Genomic DNA, 16,096 nt, shown 5'->3' on the forward strand with positions numbered 1-16,096 from the left:
CAGGCAAACTGCTGGAGCCTGGAGCCCTGGCCTGCTGGCTTTGGCTAGGATGGCTGCCAGAGGGAAGTGGACCTTAAAGGCGGAGGGTTTTGTATGCAAGCAGGGCCCAAGTGCCTAGCCACACTGGAGAGCACAAGTTGGGCTGCCTCAGCTCAGGGGTATGAGGTATAGCCCTTAGAAGCCCAGCCAGAAAAAAAAAAAAAAAAAGGCCTGTAATCTCAGCACTTTGGGAAGCTGAGGTGTGCGGATCACCTGAGGTCAGGAGTTCAAGACCAGCCTGGCCAACATGGTGAAACCCCATCTCTATTTAAAAAAAAAAAAAAGCCCAGCCAGGCCCTAAGACTGACAGTGGCAGGGCCAGGCTGTGCCCAACTCCAAGGCGCTCTCCACCCCTCCCCAGGCCGAGCACGACCTCAGTGAGTCCTTCCTGCCCCTGCAGACCAGAGGCCTCCTGCAAACCTGTGGCTGTGGCTGGTGGCTTGGGTGAGGAGATGGTGCCAGCCATCGTGGTGTCAGGACACATTGGAGAATGGTGGAGCGTCTGGTGCTCCTCCTTTCCAGAAACCTCTGAAGTCTGCAGGAGCTACTGCCCTGGGATGCCAGGTAGTAGCAGAGACACGGAAAGTGCTGGGTCTGAGACCTACAGAGTGGGGTCCCTACTCTGAGTCCATGCTCTTGCGCCTCACCCTCGGGAAAGGGGAGATGACACTGGAGTGTGTAGACATCCTGCCCCACTGGGGCTCAACACTGGGTTTGCCACCCCAAGGCAATGTTGTTTCCTCAGGGGTACTCAGGGCCCAAGACAGTGAGGAAGGTCTTCAGGTCTCACATACACGCACAGCCCTGGGGGCACAGGACAACTCTGAGGGCTTCATCTCCACCCTAAAGAATCCTTGGGGCATCCATTTAGGAGAGCCCAAGGCCCCCCTCCCATCCCCTCTCCTCCTGTCAAGGAGCACACACTGTCCCCTTCTCTTCTGGGACAAGATGCCATAGAGAACACATGGCTGTCCCCATGTTCTGCCCAGTCAACTGGGAGAAATGGGGCCTTGGCAAGTTACAGCTGTCTGCAGGATGGCTCTGGGCACAAGGCCCATAGTAGGAGTTTGCAGGTACAGACCCTTTGAGGGCATCTGAGTGGAAGAAAGTTTTGTGTGGTGCAGCCCTGTGGAGAGGTTGATATGAATGCACAGCCCATCCACACAGAGTGCAGGCTAAGCCTGGCAGTCTCAAGAGGGCAAGAAAAGCACCAGGACAGGTGAACAGTGGAAGTCTCAGCTGCTGTGCCAGTGTGGTCCTTAAGACTGGGTGCCTAAGGGTTACCTGTCAAACCTGTAGCACATGCAGCTCCCCTCCCCAGCACACTCGGCTTCAGGAGGTTGGGAGGAGCTGGGCACAGGCCAGAGGGGCCGCCCCCCTGCACCCCGTGATGCTGCTCCCCTCCCAGGCGCTGAGGCTCCTGTTCCCTGACCCTCAGGCTGAGAGACTCCGAACTAGCTGGACTGAAACTCTGCGTGCTGCCCTGGTTGGGAGACAAGTTCCACACCAGAGAAGATGCTCAAGTGGGCTGCACGACCACCTGTCACCAGACCAGCACGAGTTCCAGCTTTCCTACTGACTGCCCTGTTAGCTTGTGGAGTTTACTGTGCTTCCCTCTCAGGCAGGGTCTTCAGTGCCACCTGGCTTCTGGTGTGGGCTTCCACGGCCTCTCCCGGATGGCAGCTCTGACACCAGAAGCCATGCTTCCTGGTGATGCAGCTTGGATGCACTGTGGAAAGGAACTGAGGCTGTGGCTGCAGGAAAACAGTTAACACCTTCTGTAAGATGCTTTATTTCACTGATCAACAACATGGGGTCTGAAAACCCAGTGGGAGGGGTCTTTTTATCACAGAGCCAGTCCCAGGCAAGCTGATGCATCTCTGCTCCTCTGTTCCTCAGGAACTCTCTCATCCTCCAACCCTGGTTGCTCCCACAGCCCCACCCCATTCACAGAAAAAGGGCTGCCACGTGCCTCAGCGCCCCCGCCCAGGCTACCAGGTCCCAGGTCCCTTTGGAGAAGGGACTGATCCAGGCAGGGAGGAGAGGTCAAGCCCCCCAGGGCTCACTGAGGAAGACCAAAGCCTTTCAGGAGCATTTCTCTGCTGTGACATAATCCACAGCCTGGGATCTGCCTGGCCCTGAGACGCCTGCAGCAGGCTGGCCAAGGGGCTGGTGTGAAGAACGAGGGCAGGGCCCTCAAGCTGCAGCTGACAGGGGCAGGGGCCCTGCCCTGGAGTAAAGTGCTCTGGCCTAGGCTGCGTGGGTTTCACTGCCCTGCAGCCCCAGCCTCCCTTCCCTCTCACACCAAGCACAGGGAACCTAGTCCTCACTGGAGTTGTCAAACTCCTCCCAGTCAGACACACTCATCACCTCAGAGGCAAAGTCCGGATCAGCCTGGCTGCGGTCAGGGGTCCCGTGAGGCGGCTCGAGGAGCAGGGAGCGGGGCAGGGTGAGCACACAGGCCGCCAGACCTGAGATGGAGTTGTCCAGCTGAGGCCCCTCCTCCCAGCAGTCCTTTTCCATGTCATAAATGTGCACATAACCCGTGCGGCTGCCGCGGTTGTGTGAGCGGCCACCTAGCACATAGATCCTGTTGTCCAGCACAGCAATGCCAGGTTCACCGTGCCCAGCAGGGAGTGGGCAGACAGATGACCACTGTCCAGACGTGCAGCTGTAGCAGGCCACCTGCAAAGCCAAGGCCAGAGTAAAGCCTAGCACCTGCTAGGACAAGGCTGCCAGCTCCCCCACAAACCACTGACCAAGGTGGCCACAGTTACCTACCACTCTAACAGGCCGGGTCCCCTGGAAGGATGGCAAAGGGCCAGTTTTGAAACACCCTGCCCATGGGCTGGGCCACTGCTCTCTCACCCAGGGATGGCCAAGTCTACAAGAGACTGTCTTCTGGACCCTCTCTAGAACGATCATGTTTCCTCTGGCTTTGCTTGGGCACAGCCCTTCCTCCAGGCCGCCTGGCCCTAAGCTGGGTATTCACTGCTTTATTTCATTGAACAACAACGTGGCTCTGCCCCTAAGTATGTGGCTGTGCCCCCATCAGCATGTGGTCATTCCCCATGTTCTAAGGGCACTGTTTGTCTCCCCTCCAGGAAACGGAAGCTGCCTGAGAGACGTGGACTCCACTGAAATGTCTTCAACTTCCCTTAAAGCACTCAACACAGGCAGCAGGACAGGGAGAGGAGACAGAAGGTAGAAGTAATTCTTTTCAGAGTAATCATCAACATCAACATTCTCTTGTCTTTGAAATTGTCCAAAACAGTAAACAAAGACATGGAAAAATGTTCAACCTACTAGTAATTCAAGATATGCAGCTGGGTGTGGTGACTCATGCCTGTAATCCCAGCACTTTGGGAGGCCTAGGCGGGTGGATCACAAGGTCAGGAGTTTGAGACCCGCCTGACCAACACAGTGAAACCCTGTCTCTGCTAAAAATACAAAAATGTGCTGGGCATGGTGGCTCGCACCTGTAATCCCAGCTACTCAGGAGGCTGAGGCAGGAGAATTGCTTAAACCTGGGAGATGGAGGTTACAGTGAGCCAACATTGCCCCATTGCACTCCAGCCTGGGCGACAGAGTGAGAGTATCTCAAGAAAAAAAAAAAAAAAAAAAAAGGCCGGGCATGGTGGCTCACGCCTGTAATCCAAGCACTTTGGAGGCCAAGGTGGGCGGATCATCTGAGGTCGGGAGTTCAAGACCAGACTGACCAACATGGTGAGAGCTCTTCTTAAAAAAAAAAAAAAAAAAAAAGCAAAATCAAAATATCAGAGACAAATTTTTCAACTGTTAACTAGCAACCACTGCAGAGAAGAAAAATCATAAAACTCAATGCTGGTGAGGGTGTGGTAAAGCCATACTACTATGTATCTATCTGATATACCAGAAAAGGATTTTGACAATAAGTATTAAGAGCCATAAAAACCTTATCTTCTTGACTGATTAGCTGTTTTTTGTTCTCTCACTACAGTGGGCAGAATAATGGCCCCCAAAGACATCTAATCCTAATCTCCAGAATATGCTACCTTAAGTGGCCAAAGGGACTTTGCAGATAGGGTCAAGGGTGCAAAAATACGGAATGAAAAAAAAAAGGGATTAAGAGTACAGACCCTGAGATAGGGCAGTTTTCCTGGGTTTTCCAGGTGGACCCATCCAATTGCATGAGCCCTTAATAGTAGAAGGGGACACCAGGGTGTGGTGGCTCACGCCTATAATCCAGCACTTTAGAAGGCTGAGGCAGGATCACCTGAGGTCAGGAGTTTGAGACCAGCCTGGCCAACATGGTGAAACCGTCTCTACTAAAAATACAAAAATTAGCTAGGTGTGGTGTTAAACACCTGTTATCCCAGCTACTCAGGAGGCTAAGGCAAGAGAATCACTTGAATCTGGGAGGCGGAGGTTGCAGTGAACCGACATTGCACAACTACCCGCTAGCCTGGGTAACAGAGTGAGACTCCACCTCAAAAAAAAGAAAAACAAAATGGAAAGGTAAAGCCAGACAAGAGAGCTGAGAAGTGAGGAGGACTCACCTGCCATTGCTGGCTTTGAAGATGTAGCACCCCTAAGCCAGGAAGAATGGGGACCTCTAGAAGCCAACAAGGCCCTCAGCTGACAGCTCAAAAGGAAATGGGACTACAACTGTCAGGGACTGAATTCTGCTAACCACCTGAGTGAGCAAGGAGGCAGATTCCCCCTAAGGCCTCCACAAAGGAAAGATGCCCTGACCACACCCTGGTTTTAGCCTGGCAAAGCCCATGTCAGAGCACTTATGAATGCAGAATAAATTTATCTTAAGTTGCTAAGTTTGTCGTGATAGGTTACTGCAGCAATAGAAAACTAATATGCTGGCCCAGAGGATCTCACAAGCAGAGGGCCTTTTAAAATCAGATCACCAAGCCCCATCTTCAGGGCTTCTGAATCAGTGGGTCTGAGGTGCTTCCTGACACAGCGTTCCCAGGTGATGCAGACTCTGTTAGTCTAAGAATCACACTTTGAGAACTGTTGCATGAACCTAAGGAAATAATCCAAAATACCTGAAAAGCTCAACAAAGCAACTATTACTTGTCACGTTATTTGGAAAAGTTAAAATTTAGACACAGAGGGATTATGAAGATTGAGTGTGAAACTGGAAAATGCCCAGAACAAAATTCACTGAGAAGCAGAATGGGATGTTCTTTTTGTTGTTTCTTTGTTTTGAGACAGGATCTTGCTTTGTTGCCCAGGCTGGAATGCTGTGGCACCATCACAGTTCATTGCAGCCTCTACCTCCTGGGCTCAGGTGATTCTCCCTCAGCCTCCCGAGTAGCTGGGACCATAGTGCAAGCCACCATGCCTGGCTAATTTTTTTTGTGTGTGTGTTTTTAGTAGAGACAGGGTTTCATCATGTTGCCCAGGCTGGTATCGACTCCTGGGCTCAAGCCATCCACCTGCCTCAGCTTCCCAAAGTATGGGAATTACAGGCGTCAGCCACTGCACCCAGCTCAGAATGGGATGCTCTTTGACTATTATCAAAAAAGAGCATCCCATTCTGAGCTGGGTGCAGTGCATACATGGTCAATACTGAAAATGGTCATACTGAATAGTAGTGCTGCAGGGGCCTGATTATGAATGTTTTTCCTCATTCTTCTCTTTTTTTTTGAGACAAAGTCTTGCTCTGTCGCCCAAGCTAGAGTGCAATGGCGTCATCTTGGCTTACTGCAACCTTCACCTCCCAGATTTCAGCAATTCTCCTGCCTCAGCCTCCAGAGTAGCTAGGATTACAGGTACCTGCCACTACATCTGGCTAATTTTTATATTTTTGGTAGAGACAAGGTTTCACCATCTTGGCCAGGCTGGTCTCAAACTCCAGATCTTGTGATCCACCTACCTCGGCCTCCCAAAGTGTTGAGATTACAGGCGTGAGCCACTGCGCCCAGACACCCTTCTCTATTTTTTAAAGTTCCTGCAATGTGGTTATATTAACTTTATAATAAAAGTTTGTTCTTTTTTTAATAGAGACAGGGTCTCATTCTGTCACCTAGGCTGGGGATCAGTGGTGTGATCATAGCTCAATGCAGGCTCCAACTGCTGGGCTTAAACAATCCTCCCACCTCAGCCTCCTGAGTAACTGGGACTACAGGTTTGTGTCATCATGCCTCGGCCTAAAGCCCAGGCTGGAATGCAGTGGCATGATCTCAGCTTATTGTAACCTCTGTCCTGGGCTCAAGCCATCCTCCAACCTCAGCCTCCCAAGTAGCTGAGATTACAGGCATGCGCCACCACACCTGGCTAATTTTTGTATTTTGTAGAAATGGGGTTCCACCATGTTGGCTAGGCTAGTCTCAAACTCCTGAGTTCAAGTGATCCTCTCGCCTCTACCTCCCAAACTGCTGGGATTACAGGCATGTGCCACCACATCCGGCCTAAAAGTTTTTAAGTATAATAAGAAAAGGTAGAAATGTGTATGATACTGTCATGGTGACAGTTGTCCAAACTTACAGAATGTGCCAAGAGTGATGCAGTCTCAACAACTGTGATACATCCACCCCTCTGCAGTGAGAGATCTGCAGTGGGGAGGCTATAAGTGTATGGGGGAAAAAGGGGTGTATGGAAACTGTACCTTCCACTTAATTTTGCTGTAAACCTATAACTGCTCTAAAAAATAGTCTATTTTAAAAAGGCACATATTGCAATTACATTTTCCATCCACAGCAACTGAGAGGGTTGGGAACGATGATGGGTGCGGACAGCCCCAGGCCCCACTCACTTGGTGCACATCCCTCCTGTAGCCAGCATCGTTGTTGCTGCCCCCGATCACATACAGCTTGTTGAGGAGGGTCGCCATGCCGTGCCAGGCGCGCCGCACAGGCCCATCAGCCAGTGTGTGCCAAGTGTTGCTGCCTGGATCATAGCAGTGTGTTTCTTTCAGGTAGTCCTCCCCTCTGCGGCCGCAGGTGATATACATCTTCCCTTCCAGCGTCGCACCAGCGTGAGCATACACCTGTGTGGAGCCACCAGAACTGGCGTGAGATAGCAGTGAGGAAAGGTGACTGGGTGGACTCTGTCAAGGCCACTCACCACTCCACACCTGCCTGATAATGCTGTGAGGCCTCACCACTTCTCAGTTCCTCCTCACATGCAGACGACAATGTTCCCTTGATTCTCACTGGACGTACTGTCCTGGTCACTGACCTCTAACCTCTTCCCAATAGGGGATGTATCTATAGACTCAGAGATCAAATGTAACCTTTGTCTTTCCTTTGCCCCTAAAGTTAACACCTACATGGGGAAACTCCAAGAAAATAAAATCATGTTTTTCAAGTCAGTCTGGGAGAAGCCCCAGAACACTGAGGACTGCTGACCAGCCCTCAGTGGCCTCCACCCCTCCCCTACTCCCACTGGCCATGCAATCCTCCTGGCCTGCTGAGCCTGCTTTCAAAATCTGTTTGGAAATAACATCTACTGACTCATGACATGGCGAGGAAAATACACACAGGTCTTGATTCTGGTCCTGAACATTTTGTGGGTTTTTTACTCTCCCTCTGGTGGGCTATCTCCATAGGGCGCAGCCTGCCCCCATCATGGGCACTCCTCACCCTACCCCTACCACTTTCAGAACCCACCCACTCACACCCAGCAGGCCAACAGAAGGCCCCAAGGCAAGGCTCTAAGTGTTTTGAGGGTAGAGGAGACCCTCAGGGTGTGGAGGCTCCAGAGCTATGCCACCAGGCAGGTCAGTAACACCGAGGCTATGCGGGTGGCAAAACAAGAGGCTAGAGAGATGAATAGAGCAGTGGGAAGGAAGAACACACACCAAGGGTTTGGTTTGGGTTTTCTCCTATCACTGGTAGGGGTCTGGGAGGTTTTTCTTTTTAATTAAACTTTGCATTCTGAAATAAGTGTAGAGTAACAAGTAGTCGGAAGTAATAATACCGAGGTCGCATGTGCCTTCTTTCCCCAACGGTAAGAGCCTGTGTTACTGTATCAGTGTCACCAGGATGCTGACATGAACACAGCCACAGAACTGTTCTATCACCACCAGGATCCCAAGGGGCCACACTTTAGGGTGACACTCACTCACTTCCCTTACCCTAATCCCCTCCTTTAACCCAGGAAACCACCAATCTCTTCTCTATTTCTACAATTTTTGTAACTTCAAGGGTGTTGGCTGAATTAAATCAGTATACAACCTTTCGACACTGGCTTTCTACCAAACCCAGGTTCCGCCAGGTTGTTGCATGTACAGGTTGAGTACATCCAAAATCTGAGACTTTTTTAACACAAACATGGCACTCAAAGGAAATGTTTGTTGGAAGCATTTCAGACTTTTGGACAAGGAATGCTGAACCAGTTAACTGTAATGCAAAGATTCAAAATTTCAGATAATGGGTATTGAATATGCACCAATAGTTCCCTTTTTATTGCTGAGTAGTATTCCATGTGTATGTACGATGGCTTGTTTAACCACTCACTGTTGAAAACATCTGTTTCCAGTTTCTGCCTATTACTAATAAAGTTACTATTAACATTCATGTACAGGTAATTTTTGTTATTTTTGGAAACAGGGTCTTGATCTATTGCCCGTGCTGGAGTATAGTGGCACAATCTTGACTCACTGCAACCTCTGCCTCCCAGGTTCAAGCAATCCTCTTGCCTCAGCCTCCTGAGTAGCTGGGATTACAGGCACGTGTCACCATGACCAGCTAACGTGTACAGAGTACTTTTCATTTCTCTGGGATAAATACCCAGGATGGTAACTGCTGGGTCACATGATAGTTGGAAGAAACTGCCAGACGTGTTTTCCAGAGCGGCTATACCATCTCACATTCCCATCAGCAATGCATGAGCATAGTTTCCCTGCACAGTCACCAACCAGTATTTCGTCTTGTCACTGCTTTTTATTTTAGCCATCATGAGGTAGTTCTCTCACTGTGGCTTTAATTTACATTTCCCGGGCCGGACGCAGTGGCTCACGCCTGTAATCCCAGCACTTTGGGAGGCTGAGGCGGGTGGATAACCTGAAGTCAGGACTTTGAGAGCAGCCTGGCCAACATGATGAAACCCTGTCTCTACTAAAAATACAAAAATTAGCCAGGTGTGGTGGCACGTGCCTGTAGTCTCAGCTACTTGGGAGGCAGAGACAGGAGAACCGCTTGAACCCAGGAGGCAGAGGTAGCAGTGAGCCAAGCTCGCACCACTGCACTCCAGCCTGGGTGAGTGAGGCTCCATTTCAAGAAAAAAAAATACAAATAAATAAAATAATAATTTACATTTCCCTAATAGCTAATAATGTTACATATCTCCCTATATGCTTATTTGCCATCTGCATATCGTCTTCAGTGAAGTTTCTTCAGCTCTTTTGCCCTCTTTCTAATGGGGTTATTTGCAGTATTTTACTGAGTTTTAAGAGTTGTTTATGCATGTATTTATTTGCTACTAGTCCTTTGTCAGATAGGTGGTTTGCAAATATTTTTTAATTTTGATGAAGTCCAGCTTATCAATTTTTCTTTTTATGGTGCATGCTTTTGGGGTCACATCTAAGAATTCCTTGCCTCAACCTAGATCTTAAAAAATTTTCTTTTCTAGAAAATTTTTACATTTAAATCCATAAACCGTTTTGAATTAATTTTGGTACATGGAATGAGCCTTGGGTTGATGTTCATATTTTTGCCGATGGATGTCTAATTGCTCCAGTACTATTTGCTGAAAGATATCTTTTCTCCACTCAATTGCTTCTGCACCTTTTTCGAAAATCATGCATAACACGACTGGGTATATTTACCTGCATCTGTGGGTTTTCCACCCTGTTCCACTGATCTATGTGTCTACTGCTCTATCGATACCATGACCTTGATTACTGTAGCTATGTAGTAATCTTGACATTGGGCAGATTCCTCCCATTTTACTGTTCTTTTTCAAAATTATTTGGGCTATTCTAGTTCCTTTGTCTTTACATATAAATTTCAGAACAATCTCATGTATATCTACTGTCACAAGTAAAAGCAAATAAATTTAAAAAAATACATTTTTAAATTTATTTTTTTATTATTTCTTGAGACAGAGTCTCACTCTGTTGCCCAGGCTGGAGTGCAGTGACACAATCTTGGCTCACTGCAACCTCTTCCTCCTGGCTTCAAGTGATTCTTGTGCCTCAGCCTCCCAAGCAGCTGGATTATAGGTGTGTGCCACCACACCCAGCTAATATTTGCATTTTTAGTAGAGACAGGGTTTCACCATGTTGGCCTGGCTGGTCTTGACTTCCTAACCTTAAATGATACACGCTCCTCAGCCTCCCAAAGTGCTGGGATTACAGATGTGAGCCACTGCGCCCAGCAATAAAAAAAATTTTAGGCTGGGTGTGATGGTTCACACCTGTAATCCCTGCACTTTAGTAAGCAGGCAGGCAGATCACTTGAGACCATGGGTTCAAGAACAGCCTGGGCAACATGGTGAAACCCTGTTGATACTAAAAATATAAAATTAGCCAGGCGTGGTGGGGCTCACCTGTAATCCCAGCTACTTGGGAGGCTGAGGCAGGAAAATCACTTGAACCGGGGAGGCAGAGGTTGCAGTGATCCGGGATCATGCCATTGCACTCCAGCATCGGTGACAGAGCAAGACTCTGTCTCAAAAAATAAACAAATTAAAAATTTTAAAAAACCTTATTGTGTATTTAAAAGAAGAGTTCATGAACCAGGAAACCCCAAACTGGAAGTGGTATGAAGCCTCAATTCATAGCAGTTACAGCACAATGTACCAAGCATGAATGAGGAAGTATATTGTTCCCTACTGTGCATGTGGAGCTGCATAAGCTTTCTTTGCAATGTTATCACACAGAGGGAGGAAAGCTTAAGTTTCAGTTACATGGCTATAGGCAGTTGGCCAAGGGGTATATCCAAACCTCAGCTTCCATTTTCATTTTCCCTTAACAGTACAAAAACCTTCCTGGAATTTTGATAGGAATACTAGTATTCCTGTATTAATACTATATCAATATAAGGAATACTGTATTAATATATGTATTAATTGGGTTGGGAAAAAACTGACATTTTTACTATTTGAGTCTTCCAGTCCATGAACTTGGTATGTCTCTCCATCTATTCGTATCGTTTACTTCTTTCATCAGCTTTTTATAATATTCAGCATACCAATCCTGTGGGGTTGTTTGTTTTGAGACAGAGTCTTGCCCTGTAGCCCAGGCTGGAGTGTGGTGGAATGATCTTGGCTCACTGCAACCTCTGTCTCCTGGTTTCAAGCAATTCTCCTGTCTCAGCCTCCTGAGTAGCTGGGACTACAGGTATCAGCCACTACGCCTAGCTAATTTTTGTATTTTTAGTAGAGATGCGGTTTCACCCCATTGGCCAGGCTGGTCTTGAACTCCTGACTTCAGGTGATCTGCCCACCTCCAAAGTGTTGGGATTACAGGCGTGAGCCACCACCCCCTGCCAACACGATCTATCCTTTTTCATCCCCAACATCCATCAGCAATCCTGATCAGTTTACCTGCACACTACACTCTGAACCCTTACATCTCCCTCCAGCTCCACAGCTGTGTGCCACCAGAGGCTACTGCTGCTTTTGGCCCACACCATGTGACAACCCAGAGCCAGCCTCGCTTGCTCTGCTCTTGATCCTCAGACTTTCTTCTTCTATAAGCATACCCCACACTTCCTCTCCTGCTCAGGAAAAGTTGTGAGCCCCTCTCCTGCCCTGGAAGGTGCTTCTGTTAGACTAGGCAGATGGTTAGATATGAACAGGGAAGTGGACTCCAGGCCAGCCTCAGCCCCTAACATGCCCAGAAAAAACTATGACCTTTGAGACATGTTAACCAAACCAGGGGTTTCAAAAGCCCCAACCCCTCTTTCAGTTGAGTTTATCCAGCTCTAGTAGTTAACCCCACAACGGACTTTCCACCCTAGGCAGCATGTGTTGTATAGTTTGTCCCAGTTTTGCCTGCTTCGAAAGTAACCTTTTATTCATTGTAAGAGTAAAAACACTCCCTGGGTGGAGGTTTAAGACGCTAATGAGACATGGGATATATGCATTAGCATATACAGCCACAGCACATGTGCTGCTAGAAGACCACCCAAAACAGGTTTATGAGTAACACCTCTTCCCACCCATTTATGAATAATCATGTAAGACACTCCCATAAGGGAGGTTTCTCAGTGCCAGTTGGGGCAATCTCATTCTCGAGCAGCCTGCTCTGACTTGGCCTTGAGAATGTACCTTCCATTTTGCTTTGTTTGTTTGTTTGTTTGAGATACAGTTTCGCTTTTGTTGCCCAGGCTGGAGTGCAATGGCATGATCTTGGCTCACTGCAAACTCCACCTCCTGGGTTGAAGTGCTTCTCCTCCCTCAGCCTATTGAGTAGCTGGGATTACAGGTATGTGCCACCACGCCCGGCTAATTTTGTATTTTTAGTAGAGATGGGGTTTCTCCATGTTGGTCAGACTGGTCTTCAACTCCTGACCTCAGGTGATCCACCCGCCTTGGCCTCTCAAAGTGCTGGGATTACAGGCATGAGGCACTGCGCCGGGCCCAACCACTGCGCCCAGCCCCACTTTTGCAATAAACTGCCTTACATTGGTATCTGTATGCTGCATGTCTCTTGCTTAAATTCTTTTAACCGAGAAGACAGGAATTGAGGAAACATTCCCAGTTAATTTCCTTCCTTTGTAAATGGCAGGTCTAATTGACATCTCCTCAGACAGACAGTCCCCAAACAGTCCCTCCCTCTAGATTCATCCTACCAGAGCCCCCTCCCTGGAAATCCTTCAGTTAAGCCCCCTCTTCATTTCACTTACCGTAATTGTAACCACTTTATTGATTTGTTTGGTGGTTAAAAGTGGTTTCTCCTACAAGGCTGTAAACACCATGGAGTGGAAATCTTTCTCATTTCTTCTCACCACTGGATTCCCAGGACTTGGTACATGGCGCTTAGTAGTTGAGGAATGAATGTGTGCATGAAGGAAGGAATACTAGCAGCCAGGACACAGCTGGTTGAAAGCTAAGGCTGCCCCTCTGTGGCCAAGCTGGAGAACTGCTGCTTCCCCAGCTGCCATGGACAAAGAAACTGCTAAGCCCCTCCCACAACACCCACCTAGGAGGCTTCCCCCAACACCCTTCCTGAATAGAATCCAAGAGCCCTTCTTATCTCCTTGGTCTCAAGAGCCTCTTGATCTTCTCCACGAAAAATCTGCTTTTTTCTCCAAGATGGGGGTTCAGAGTGTCCCTCCAAAGAGGTTTCCTTCTCCCCAAAGAAGCTGAGAGCAAGGAGCAGGCCATAGCTTGCAGCTCACAGCTGCCCAAGAGAAAAATCTGTGTGGGCTGTGTGAATGACCTGGATGAAGAAGAGCTGGATCCATTGGGGAGACACTAGCCCTGACCCCCTGAAGTCAAAATCTAAGTCCCTAGGGGGATTGTGGGGGTCATGAGCGATACTGGAAAGAGGCTTACAAAAGCCAGAGTTCTTGCTAAACTTCCCGAGGCCGCATAGGCAGAACCTGCCCTCCATACCCTCCTCTGCCTCTGAGGTGCTCGGGAATCCCTAAAGGTGCACCTGGCCCATAGCAGGTGCTCCACAAATGCTAAGCCAGTACTAGCAGGATACGTACCCTGTTCTCAGAGGCTGAGACCTAGGAGGTAGGGGGCCAGCAAGGCCTCTTCCTTCCCTGGGATGGTTCTTTGGGTTTGGTTCTTACACCAGGCCCGAGTACCCCAAAGCCATAAGATAAAAGAGAGGCACCTCCCTAAAGCATCACTTTTCCACAATGAACATAATTCTAAACATCTTCAAATTAAAATAAACCAAGGTAGCATATATATATGATGCACATGATTTTTTTTCTTTCAAATTGTCCCAATATTCAAACATAGGATTTAATATAAAAATAAAACCTCAAAAGTTTTTTGGCTCTGGAAGGCCCCACCCTTCAGGGGGCTGAGAGGGAAGAATTCCGAGGATTGCCAGTGAGCTGTGCTACTGAAAGCCCTAACCTCTCTCGGGACCTTTTCCTGTTTAACATCTTTGGAAGTGTCCCAGCTCGTCTCAGCTGTGCAAAGAGCAAATGTTCTACCCACACTTGAACCGCAAGGCTAAAGCAGCTTCCCAGGGCCAAGGTGGTGTGACAAGGTCTCAGCATGTGAGACTCACAAGCGGGGTGCAATTCTGGGCAATGGGGTCTGGATCATTGATGAACCTTCTCCCTAGGTGGGCTGGTTGAACCTCATGGGCCCCCCATCAGTGCATTCAATGCAGGGTCTCTGGAGGGGCATGGATACTGCTGACTGAGCCTGGTTCCCTGACCTGGGACAGGCCTTGACACCTGGGCCTCTCACTCTTTGCACATCCTGGGGAAGGAAATTAGGCAGGAGAAGCCCGCTCTTGTAGAGCTTCCTTACCTCCCTCTTGAGCGGGGCCACATAGGCCCAGGAGTTGGTGGCAGGGTCATAGCGCTCCACAGCATTCAGGTCATTGTGGTAGTCGCGGCCCGCCACAGCGTAGATGTACCTGCCTACAACACACACAGACAGGTCGGCGTGCTCCTGCTGCAGGGACTGGATCTGGAACCAGCGGTTGTGCCGTGGGTCATACCTGTGCCGAGACATGAAAGCACAGCACTGACTAGGCAGGGAGGCTGCCCCACAGGCTTGTACCTCTTGTTCTAGCCCCGTTTCTTCTTTGCCTCAGCTCAGCCTGAACCCTCCCCTAACTGCCCCACATACCAGTGCACACCAATCTACAACCAGGCTAGCAGGCTATTACACACCTGAGCACAGGTGCTCCCCTACACATAGCATGGAAGGAGTGGCCAGGAGCCTCCTGTGTTTCCACCTAACTGTCCACCTGGGCTGTCCGATGGCTGGTTTTTTTTTTTTTTTTTTTGAGACAAGGTCTTTCTGTCCTCCAGGCTGAAATGCAGTGGCAGTGACACAATCATAGCCCACTGTAACCTCAACTGCCTGTGCTTAAGTGATCCTATCACCTCAGTCTCCTGAGTAGCTGAGACTACAGGCACCCACAACTACACCAGCTACTTTTTTTTTTTTTTTTTTTTTTTTTTGTAGAGACAAGGTCTCACTATATTATCCAGGCTGGTCCTGAACTCCTGGACTTGGGCGATCCTCCTGCCTCAGCCTCAATGGCTGTTTGTACGGCCACTTTCATCTCACTTGCCTCACCTCATCGACCTTGCTCCCACTCAGAGGGCCTCCAAATACAGCCTCTTGACTAGATGGATGCATCAGCCCCCTTACCAGCCTCCCAGCCTTGAACTTCGCCCAGCACTCAATCAGGAGTGGTCTGCTCAGGAATACCCTGCACACAGCACCCATCATACCTTCAGCTTTGTCAACAGCAGCATGTGCCAGGCTCCGGTCACCCCACTTTCACCTCCTCCCACCATGCTGCCAGCCCCGAGTTTCCTAACCTCCCCTCCACTCCTCAAGGTCTCCGTCTCTGGGAAAGTGGAAGTGTTAACTCCCACCCTGGACGGTGGGCTCTGTAAGGGCAGGGTGTGTGAGATTCCAGGGACCCCCTTGGGAGAAAAGGCATGGGGCTGGTTGCAGCAGGCCCATGAGGGTGGGCAGGTTGTAGTGCAGGAGTCTGGCCAGAACCCAAGTAGGGCTCCTGGACTAAGCACCCACAGGGAGCATGGCCTACAATGTGGAAGAGATGATCACAGAGCCACAAGGGGCCAGGACTCAAGTGAGCCCAAAGCCAGTATCTGAAGCCTCCTTGCCCAACAGTCTGCAGATAGTTATAGCCTTTCAGACAAGTGTTTTTATTTCTCCAGAAGAAGACCACTTCCAAAGAGAACAAGTCTAACTTCAACTGGTTTACAAGAGACTAACCAAAGTGTTCTCTGGCCTGTGCCCTATGCTGGTCAGTGAAACGATCAGTTTCATCTTTTGCTCCAGAGCACAAGTTAGCTGTGCTCTGCAGCTGCTTCCTGCAGCCCCTGCAGCGTGGCCAGGCCCTCCATGCCAACAAGGAATGCAGCAAACAGGAGCCTCAGGAGGCAGAGCCAACAGAAGGAACATGCACCTGGGTCTCACTGACCTGGTG

The 16,096-nt window shown here is 49.2% G+C and overlaps 1 protein-coding gene across 3 annotated transcripts in view; it reads right to left on the reverse strand.

Annotated features, from left to right (window-relative positions):
* Positions 1-1,802: 1,802 nt before the first annotated feature.
* Positions 1,803-16,096, reverse strand: part of KLHL22 (kelch like family member 22) — a 46,922-nt gene continuing 32,628 nt past the window's right edge. For all 3 annotated transcript variants that reach the window (XM_064362846.1, XM_064362847.1, XM_064362845.1), the window contains exons 5-7: positions 14,431-14,623; positions 6,794-7,027; positions 1,803-2,724 (exon numbers count right to left, since the gene is read on the reverse strand). In XM_064362846.1, coding sequence (XP_064218916.1) covers positions 2,359-2,724; positions 6,794-7,027; positions 14,431-14,623 — 793 coding nt within the window. In that variant the 3' untranslated portion in view covers positions 1,803-2,358. The remainder of the gene's footprint in view (positions 2,725-6,793; positions 7,028-14,430; positions 14,624-16,096) is intronic.

The sequence above is a fragment of the Aotus nancymaae genome, unplaced genomic scaffold (genome assembly GCF_030222135.1).
Source record: "Aotus nancymaae isolate 86718 unplaced genomic scaffold, 86718_ANA_hifiasm-v0.15.2.pri h1tg000049l, whole genome shotgun sequence".
In the NCBI taxonomy this organism is placed as follows: domain Eukaryota; kingdom Metazoa; phylum Chordata; class Mammalia; order Primates; family Aotidae; genus Aotus; species Aotus nancymaae.